Genomic DNA, 10,737 nt, shown 5'->3' with positions numbered 1-10,737 from the left:
TTTTTTTTTTTTTTTTTGTACTGAAGAACCAACTCAGGGGCAGTCGACCACTGAGCCACATCCCCAGCCCTTTTTAGTATTTTATTTAGAGACAGGGTCCCACTGAGTTGCTTAGGGTCTCACTAAGTTGCTGAGGCTGATTTTGAATTCATGATCCTCCTGCCTTAGCATCCTGAGCTGCTGAGATTATAGGCGTGTGTCACCACGCCCAGCTCTCATTGGACTCTTTCTGTAGCCCTGGGGTTCAAACCCAGGGTCTCATACATGCTGGGCAAGTGCTCTACCACTGAGCTATACTCTCCAGCTTCAGTTTCTTTATTCTTAAGGGAATCAAGTTTAATGCTACTTCCATTATATACAACTTGTAACCATTATCAGTAATTTTAACTTTCATACCGATTTCAGTGTTTTGAACATATCCTTTATAATACTTCAAATAACATCATTTCTATTTACTTGGAAGGCTAAAAAATAATAAGGCGGGCTCAAGATATAGTTCTGGTTTAAAATGCTTGACACCTTGGGTCAGATACCCAGCCCTTAGGTGGGGGGCAGCAGTTAAGATGGTTATTCTCATCTTTCCTCTCAAAACAAGGAAGTCTAGATACTAAGTAAACGGTCTAGTACACTGCCACTCTATATTTTTGTTGTTGTTTGTTTGTACTGGGGACTGAGTCCAAGGTCTCATGCAGTAAGACACTAAGTTGCCCAGGCTGGCCTTAAACTTGCAATCCTCCTGAGTAATTGCGAATATAGCTATGGGCCATTGTGCCCAGCCACCCTAGCTAATTTTTCACAGCTAATGAATCTTCTCTACTCATATTTAATTCTGATATCTCAATATCAGTACTACACCATCTCAGATGCTATCCTCACCCTGGCTTGATTTCAGACTGATGCCTCACAGCGCTGTAGCGGATGGCAATGGTGCAGGCCTTGGACAGAGACCGAGCTGCTTCTCCCACAAGGAAGGACCTGACGAACACCATGGTCCCATAGGTCAGCTTGTCACTCAGAGGTTTCACATATGTGCCATCAGGTTTCACCTGGAAGAACAATATAGAACTGATGCTTCCTTCTGTGAGCCCAGTGGTAGTTCAGTGGTTCTCCAAGTGACGTTCCTGGAACAGCAGCATCAGCAATGACCAGGAAACTTGTCTGAAATAGTACACCTCAGTGCCTACACCGACTCACTAAACCAGAAATTCTGGGGGCAAGGCCTGCGTTTTAACCAGTCCTCTGAATCATTCTAAAGCATGTAAAAGTTTGAGAACCAGAGTTTAAAAACTAGGTCAACTGCTTCACCCCTGTCAACTGCTCCTGATTTCACCGCCACAATAAATGAAGCATCAAAAATAAAAACATCATCACCTTATAAAAACATATTATTCTAGCCCATGGTTACCAATGGTTATCAGTAGCCACTACACCCCCATGCTGGGCATCCTGGGCCCTGTTTTCTAGCTAAATATACCTGGGCATATTTCATCAGCATATTTTCTCTGGGAATACGATAGTTGTCCATCTTTAGGTAGCCATTGTCCATCTCTTCATAACCAAATTTGGGGCCAATGTCTCCAACAGTAATACCTACAGCAGATGACAGAAAGACATGAGATTCTTGAATCCCTAATGCAACTTCCTGCCTCCTGTTTAGTTGTGCCTTACACTTTTTGCAAGGCAAGTGCTCAGTTTAATTTTCACCTTGATATCCAATGAACATTCCTTACCTGGCAAGGGCTTGTGGGTCCCAATTTCACGAATAGGTACGATGAAGGCATGTAATCCATAGCACTTCCCCTGAGTGAAGAGTTGGGCAAGAACTATAGCATGATTTGAAGTCTTCCCGACTGCAATATCAAAGAGAACAGGAGACAGTGAGCAGGCAGATGCTCTTATATTTTTAAAAGGTGCAAACAGAAGAGTGGACAACAGTGTGTTAAATTAACATAAGCCAGAGCAAGTTGTCTAGACAGACCCCATTTTAAAAAATATTTTTTAGTTGTTGATGGACCTTTATTTTATTTATTTGTATGTGCTGCTGAGGATCAAACTCAGTGCCTCACACATGCTAAGCAATTGCTCTACCACTGAGCCCCAGCCCCAGTCCTAGACAGCCTTTTTTAAGACAGTCTTCAACCTAGTTTTCAGAAAGAAGTCACTTAAGTTCAGTTTTTAAAATTTATTAAATTTTGGCAAAGCAATTCTTCATTTAAAAACAGCTTTATGGGGCTGGGGACGTGGCTCAAGCGGTAGCGCGCTCACCTGGCATGCGTAGGGCACTGGGTTTGATCCTCAGCACCACGTAAAAATAAAGATGTTGTGTCCACCGAAAAAATAAATATTAAAAAATTCTCTCTAAAAAAAAATAAAAAATAAAAAAATAAATAAAAATAGCTTTATTCTACTTATTTCTCACGTATTTACATAAAGAAAATTTTAGGCTAACCATCATAATGTTAATTTAAATTACTTCTTTTCTGGGTTTGTAGCTCAGTGGTAGAGGGCTTGCTTAGCACATGTGAGCTGCTGGGTTCAATCCTCAGTACCACATGATAAAGTAAGGGTATTGTGTCCATTTACAACTACAAATGTAAAATTAATTAATTAACTAATTCTAATTAAATAAAAGTTTCAGTTCCCTAGTTACCCTTATTTCAACTGCCCAAGAACCATATGTGGTAGGTGGCTACCACACTGAGAAGCAGAGATTTAAAAAAAACCCTCCCACCACTGTACAATCTCCTGTGGGGCAGGGCGGCCTCTGGCTAGCACTTCCAGAGATAATATTCATTCTTTTGCATTCTAGTTTTCTTCATATCAAAATATAATGTCACATAGCAAAAATAATGTGATAGTAAAATCCTTCAACCATTGATGCCATCTGACCTATACATCCCAAGACAATAATTCAGAATGAAAAATACTAAAAACAGCATTTAAGGGGCTGAAGCAGGAGGATCCCAAGTTTAAAGCCAACCTCAGCAACTTAGCAAGACCCTGTTTCAAAATTTAAAGAAATAAAAAGAACTGGGGATGTGGCTTCATGAAGCATCCCTGGGTTCAACTTCCAGTACTTAAAAAAAATAAAAAAATAAAAAAATATATGTATAATCAAAATTTTAAAAATACTCAACTGTTTGGTAAGATAATGTTAAGTTACTTTATTTATTTTTTTAATATATATATTTTTTAGTTGTAGCTAGACATTAGTTTCATGTTTTACATAAAGATACGATATATATATTTATTTATTTTTATGTGGTGCTGAGGATTGAACCCAGGGCCTGACATGAGCTAGGTGAGCACTCTACCGCTGAGCTACAACCCCAGCCCAATATTAAGTTACTTTAAATGATGATGATGGAAAGTATGGTAATATGTGGGAACATTTGATGAAAAACTAAGAAAAATAGCATAATAGTCATTTCTGTGCTAAGATGTATAAATATATATAATATGTAACACGAAAGGAAGTTATGAATAGTTTAAAGACTTAAAAGTTTTTTTTCTGCATTTCAAAATGATATTCTCATGTAAGGTCTACATTGCACATATAATCTCATTACAAATCTTCAAAATATCCAATAAATGCTAAAAAATTCACTTACGCCCACCAGGCCACCACTTAATGGAGGTCACCGTAGGACTGTTGAGAATGAACTCTTGGGTTTTGGGGTCATACGTGGCAGTGGTTTCCAAGCCTCGAAGATGAGTTCCTATGGAAATAAATTACATTTCCTTTGGATAAACATGTGTAAAAATAGTGGTGCAAGGTAAAACTTCCTGCCCAGTTCATAGCTCTAGTATCTCAGAGAAAAGCAAAACCTAACAACACTACATTTGTAGATGAGTACAAATGGTTGATAAGCAAGATAATTAATTTCCCATTCTATCAGACAGTTTTCCACGCATGTTCCATTTTTACATCTGATTTAGTTAATTTGTAACATTTCTTTAGACCCACCAAAAGAAAATGCAAAGGAAGCTTGGAACCGTATTTTCCTAAGATTGTAATGTATGATCCTACCAGGGAAGTTTACTGTCCTTTTAAACTCATCTCTGAATTTCAATTGTGAAAATTTCCATGATGTGTACTGTGTTTACCACACCACTTCAACATTCTGGAGCTACTTATTACTGAAAATGAGATAATAAGTGACAGGAACAGACTTCAGCTAAAGTTGTTTTTTTTTTTTTTTTGTAAATTGATAATTTATTTCAGAATGATTGCTAGGATGGAAAATAAGAACTTAAAAAGGTATATTTATTGAAGAAAAAGGCCTTAAAGAGGGACTTTTAAAATCCTAGCTGGGCCACAAGTACGACAGGGGAAGGGTTCTTAGTTTCATGTTTTACTAAAGATATCATGGGGACTTGTGTTTTAAAGTCTAATACAAATATGCTAAAATTGTGGACTGTGGATATAGCTTAGTTGATAGAGTGCTTGCCTCACATGCACAAGACCCTGGGTTCGATCCCCAGCACCACAAAAAAAAAAAAAAAAAAAAAAAAAAAAGCTAAAATTCTTTGAAAAGAACCATAGAAAAATGTCCCTGGTGACACTCTAATTAAACTCTACTAAGCAAATACTGAGGACCTTCTACCAAACTACTTGGATAATGCCAGATCTCACTGAATGCTTAAACTATAAAATATTTCAAAATTTTCAAGACGAGTAACAGAAATGGCTAGTTTACGTGCAATTCATTCTTCCCCTGTAGGGGAGTCAAGAACCCAGGCACTTATATCCATTCACCAAAGAAACTTTAACAGAAAAAAACAAAAATATACTAAACAGAACAGATAAAGACAAAATGTTTTCAAATGCACAAGGAACTGAATTATTTTGCTGTGCCTCTTATAAAATCCTGTAAACTACTATTCAGCACTGAGTAGTAAAAGGCAACTCTACAGAATTAAGGAATTAAGAGGCAATATAGTAGGTTTCCTGAAATCTCAGAGCAGGAAAAAAGTAGGAAGAACTAAGTAAATGGCAAAAGAGACACCAATTCAGAACAAATAAGAGGAACAGCTACTACCTTCAACCCCATTTAGGTTCATGAAGCAGGGCAGATGAGGGTGGAAAATAAAGAAAGGTGCTGTATACCAAGTCTGAAGCCAACAGCCTGAAAGTACAGCTTATCTTTTAATTTTTCTGGTCAAGCCACCTTCAGAACTTTTCTGAATTTACTGAATCAAAATATAAATAACTTCAAGGCATAAAATGTTGCAAATTTTCATTATACTAAGCTACTCATTTCCCTCAAGCAAGCCAAAGAACATACATACAATTAAATATGTACTTCTGGGATCTGCAAAGGTGCATTAGGGTATCAGCAGTAATCAGACAGTAACAAAGAAAATATATGGGTTCAAATTCTATGTGTAGATTCTATACAACATGAATGAACTTGAAAAATCATTTGGTAAATAAGGCTTAATTTGTCATTCTTGACCTTTTAAATGGGAACCATAAAAAATTAATCAGAAAAATCACTATGATAACTTAATTTCCATGACCAAATCATTATCTATGTCCAAACCTGGACTCTGCAGAAGGAGCTCTTTTAAATAGCTCGTAGTTGGCTGATGTGCCATTCCTAACAGGAGATGGGCACTCCATACCTGCCCAGCTGGCAGGAGCACACCCCACCCAGAAGGTAGACTGAACACACTGTACCATGACCCATCTCTGTCTGGGCATAAGTGCCAGTGATCTCCAAATTCCAGGCGGGCATGAAGAAACGCTCCTGCTGTTCCGCAGTGGCCTGGTGAAGCAAGGTGGGTAGGAACATGCCCAAGTGAAGATCCAAAGGCTCAGGTCGCCCTCGGTGCACAAAGCTTCGGAGAAATAACAAGGACGGGCATTTGAAAGAAGCATCATCAGGTGTGAAAGAACCATCAATTTGAACAGATAGAGTGAGGGAAGGAGGGGGGAAAAAAAAAAAAAACCTTGGGTAAGTATGAATTAGTCATGTGCACTTCACAAGGATGGGAGCACTGCTGCTTTCTGTATTACTTCGAAATCACCACCTTTCTTAAGTTGGCAAGGAGTATAGTAGGGACAGCTGCCAATCCCCAAGTCCATGCAGCACAAAGCCACATGTACAAGGTACCACTCCAGTCCAGCAATTAAATCAAAATTAACAAAAAATTTGAAAAGGCTGTATGGAATGGAGAATTTAAGTAGAATGAGACTACTCTGATGGAAGAGAAACAGGAGAAAACTGCAATTCCCTCAGAGTAACAATATGATACCTCCCCACTCAAGTTTTTCCTAGATGCAATTTCAATAATGCTTCTAGGCTGGGATATTTTGGCCATGCTCTGCTGAAACAAATTAATACAAAAATTGACAGTGCTCTTCATCCCAATAATTTCAATAATCAAAAAGACATGCAATTTCTAGTGCAGACTACAATAATCCCAAATTACAGATCCATGGATAACAAGCGTTCCATTATGATTATTCAGGAATTATCACCAATGATTATAAATATCTTGGTTTTAGTATTAAATCACTTCTGTGGTCATTTTGTTCCACTTAAAAGTTTGTGTCTCAGATTTCTTTCTAAGAATAGGAACAGTTCTATATGCCTCTGTGTGCTTCAAGTCACTAGCATTCTGTTTCACCTCCAGCTCCCAATTAATCAACTATATATTTTAGCTATTATTCTACTTAATTATCTTAGAAATGAGCTTACACAATGTTTCAGGTTTCAAATTTCTCAGTTTGTTCTAAGGTAAGTAGGAAAATAATGAGGTCCTATTGCTCAGACAAAGGCTGATCAATGACTTGCAATCAAGTAGGTGGGCTTTTAGCTAACCAACCACATAAAAATCAAAGAATGTGTGGCACACACCAATAAATATCCCAGAGACTTGGGAGGGTGAGGCAGGAAGACTGTAAGTTTGAGGCAAGCCTCAGCAACTTAGGTGAGACCCTGTCTCAAAAAATAAAAAAAACCTGGATATAGCTCAATGCTAAAGCATCCCTGGGTTCAATCCCCAGTATGGGAGAAGGGCTATAAGTGGGGTGAGGGGAAAATCAATTGAATTCTTATCTATTAGGATCATTCATATGAAACCCCAAAAAAAGAGAAAACTATTTTGTACAAAAGTAACAAAATATTGAAATTTTATTAAGCAAATTAGCTCCTTCCACTGGCACTGAAACCTGGGAGCAGCCTTTCAGTATTGTCATGGGAGGCTATTTTGTGTTACTAGAAATCAGTGATTCTTGGTGAAGGCAAAGCCACAAGGGAGCCCTCATCAGACTCAAGGGGTGCACCTGTGTGGTGTGCTATGGAGTAACACTGAGCACCGAGAGGCACCATGGAATACATGTAAGGCAGCGGGTACAACTACTACAATCAGAAACTGAAGAACACTTTTGGTTAAAAAATGTTTCTCATTAAAATATGATTCAGAAATAGATAAAATTTAGAAATGCTACAAGGAGAAAGTGATGTTTTTTTTTACTCAAACCAAGATTTGTTGTAAAAAGTTGATTTGGTATGATTACATATTTCTTTTAACTAATTTATCATAAAATTAAAAAACACCAGCTGAGGTTGGTGGAACACCGCTGTAATCCCAGCTATTCAAGAAGCTAAAGCAGGAGGATAACAAGTCCAAGGCCAGTGTGGGCAACTTATTAGCGAGACACTGTCTCAAAACAAAATTTTAAAAGAGTTGGAAGGGAGTATAGCTCAGTGGTACAGTGCTCATGCATGAGGCCTGGATTCAATCTCCAATAATACAAGAAATGAGAAAACAAAAAACAACAAAGTACCAAGATTATACTGAGAGAAGCACTAGAGTCAGTTCTTTTTATACCACACACCAAACGGCCTTTCCAGGTCTCTCCTACAAGCTACCAGGATGGAAACCAATACTAAGAGGAAAATAGCTTAATACACACACACACACACACACACACAAAAATAAATAAAAATAGCATCTCTATGGATAGCATGATTATAATTCTGAAATCAACAACAACAACAACAAAATACAGCAAATAATCCACTAAGAAAATCTTTAAGGCTACAAACAGAGTGGGAAAAAAAAAAATCTACTGAATTCTTATTCATTAGGTTCATTCATATGGAAACCCCAGAAAAGAGAAAGACAATTTATAAAAAATAACAAAATACAGGTTGTGGCTCAGCAGTAGAGTGCCTGGCATGTATGCGGCACTGGGTTCAATCCTCAGCACTCCCATAAAAATAAATAAATAAATAAATAAAATAAAGGTAGTGTGTCCAACTACAACTAATAAATTTTTTTTTTTAAATAACAAAATACGGAAAATTTGTTAAGCAACTTAACTCAGGATATTATAAGATTTATATTTAAGAAAAAAACAATACTTGCCAGGTGCAGTAGCACACACCTGTAGTCCCAGTGGCTTGGAAGACTGAGGCAGGAGATCGAAAGTTCAAAGCCAGTCTCAGCAATTTAACAAGGCCCTAACAAATTTAGTGAGAATCTGTCTCAAAATAAAAAATAAAAAGGGCTGGAGATATGGCTCAGTGATTAAGTGCACCTGTGTTCAATCTCCAGTACCAAACAACAACAACAACAATAACAAAACACCAAATAAATGTTATTTCTTTTTTACTCAAACATGTATTTTGAGGTAAAAATAGGAGCCTTATCCTATCAGATTTAAAACTATATTAAAAAACAGCAATGAGGGCTGGGATTGTGGCTCAGTGGTAGAGCACTCGCCTCACACGGGTGGGACCTGGGTTCAATCCTCAGCGCCACATAAAAATAAAAAAAATAAAGATATTGTGTCCATCTATAACTAAAAAATTTTTAAAAAGAAGTTGCTAAAGATATGGTAAATCGGGCTGGAGTTGTGGCTCAGAGGTAGAGCACTTGCCTACCATGCATGAGGCACTGGGTTTGATCCTCAGCATCACATAAGTAAAATAAAGACATTGTGTCCACCTACAACTAAAAAACAAATATTTAAAAAAATATACATTGTACATTGTTCTGTTGTTTTAGGAAAAGTCTCAAACTATGCATGCAATAAAAACTAGAAAATGTTCATTCCCTTCAAAGCAGTAATTCATTTCTGAAAAAGATATTCCAAAGATAAAACCCCAAAGAATACTGTTTTGCATGTGTGGTGCTGGCAATCAAACCCAGGACCTCACAAATGTTGGGCAGGCACTCTACCACTGAATTATATCCCCAGCATAGAATATAGATCTTTATAAAGTTTATATTATTATCAATAATGGTGGGGAAATTGGAATGACCTAAATATCCAGAGAAAAAATCTCATAGGAGAATCAACAAAAAGAGAATCATTTGGGAAAAAGAGAACAGAAGACTATCTAGCATGTGGAGAGAAAGTAGTGAAAAGGCAAGGAAAGAGTAGTGACTTACAAAAATCAAGTTCACTACTGGTCTTTACTTTCAAAGGAAAAAAGGTGCTTTATTTAATATTTAAGTATCAATAAGCCAGGCATGATGACATGCACCTGTAATCTCAGCTACTCAGGAGGATTAAGAAGGATTGCAAGCTAGAGGCCAATTTAGCAAGACAACTTAGGCAACCTAGCAAGACCCTATCCCCAAATGAAATTAAAAGAGCTGGGGATGTACCTCAGTGGCAGTGCTTGCCTACCATGTACAAGGCCCTGAATTCAATCCCCCCAATACCATGAGGAAAAAAAAAAAAGTCATGAAAAAAGCATTAACAGGGCTGGGGATGTGGCTCAAGCGGTAGCGCGCTCGCCTGGCATGCGTGCGGCCTGGGTTCGATCCTCAGCACCACATACAAACAAAGATGTTGTGTCTGCCGTAAACTAAAGAATAAATATTAAAATTCTCTCTCTTTAAAAAAAAAAAGAAAAGAAAACAAGGCAAAAAGAATCCCCATGAAGAGATCAATGAAGAACTAATATACTAGTAAAATGAATCAGACATTATTACCCTACATGCATATATGACACGAGGCGTAATTCTATACCATGCACAACCAGAAGAATGATAAGTTATATTCCATTTATGTCAAAATGCATCCTACAGCCATGTTTAACTAATTAGAACCAAAAAAATTAAAATATATATATATATATATATATATATATATATATATATTTATTTTTTTTTTTTTTAAAGAACATACTACCCACTTGTGGTCTAAAGATATATGTGTGGTCAGGATGGTAATGCTGGACCAGCTTCCACAGGCTGTCCCTTCAATCCCAGAACCCCAGGTAAGACAGCCCCCTTGGTTCTGGCCTCAGCCTTTAATTAAGACTCACAATCCCACAGAGCAAGTGTGTTCGAGTTTTCTGGCATGTTTTTAGAAGAGGGAGGACATGCTGTGGGAGGAGAGAGAAAGTGGTAATGAACTCTTTCTGCAGGTAACTAGACTGCCACCTAGACTGTTTGTCTGATGCTGACAAACTTTTTATTGCTTGCTTGTTTTTTGATAGTGGGGACTGAGCTCAACCTCCAAGACACGGGTGTGAATCACCATGCTAGGCTTACCTATTCTATATGAGGTAATACTGTCCTGTGATACAAATTAACCAACAAAGTAACTGGTTTACTTAGAAAAGAATAGAAGTCAACATAAAACATCAATATAAATTAATAACATCCCAGCAAGAAACAAAACTTAATCTTACAACACTATTCTAAAGTAAACTACAGAGATTAATACAAAATCTGTTTAAACATAAGAAAATACTTATTTGGAAG

General features: G+C 37.4%; 1 protein-coding gene across 1 annotated transcript in view; it reads right to left on the bottom strand.

Moving 5' to 3' along the window:
* Acox1 (acyl-CoA oxidase 1) overlaps positions 1 to 10,737 on the bottom strand; it is a 25,272-nt gene that overhangs the window by 5,602 nt on the left and 8,933 nt on the right. Inside the window, exons 4-7 of the mRNA XM_015504281.2 lie at positions 3,612 to 3,719; positions 1,731 to 1,850; positions 1,475 to 1,590; positions 876 to 1,046 (exon numbers count right to left, since the gene is read on the bottom strand). Of these exons, the coding sequence (XP_015359767.1) occupies positions 876 to 1,046; positions 1,475 to 1,590; positions 1,731 to 1,850; positions 3,612 to 3,719 (515 nt within the window). The remainder of the gene's footprint in view (positions 1 to 875; positions 1,047 to 1,474; positions 1,591 to 1,730; positions 1,851 to 3,611; positions 3,720 to 10,737) is intronic.

Source organism: Marmota marmota, unplaced genomic scaffold, assembly GCF_001458135.2.
Source record: "Marmota marmota marmota unplaced genomic scaffold, marMar, whole genome shotgun sequence".
Classification (NCBI taxonomy): Eukaryota; Metazoa; Chordata; class Mammalia; order Rodentia; family Sciuridae; genus Marmota; species Marmota marmota.
Note: the sequence above shows the minus strand (reverse complement) of the source record. Positions and strands in the feature narration are given on the sequence as shown.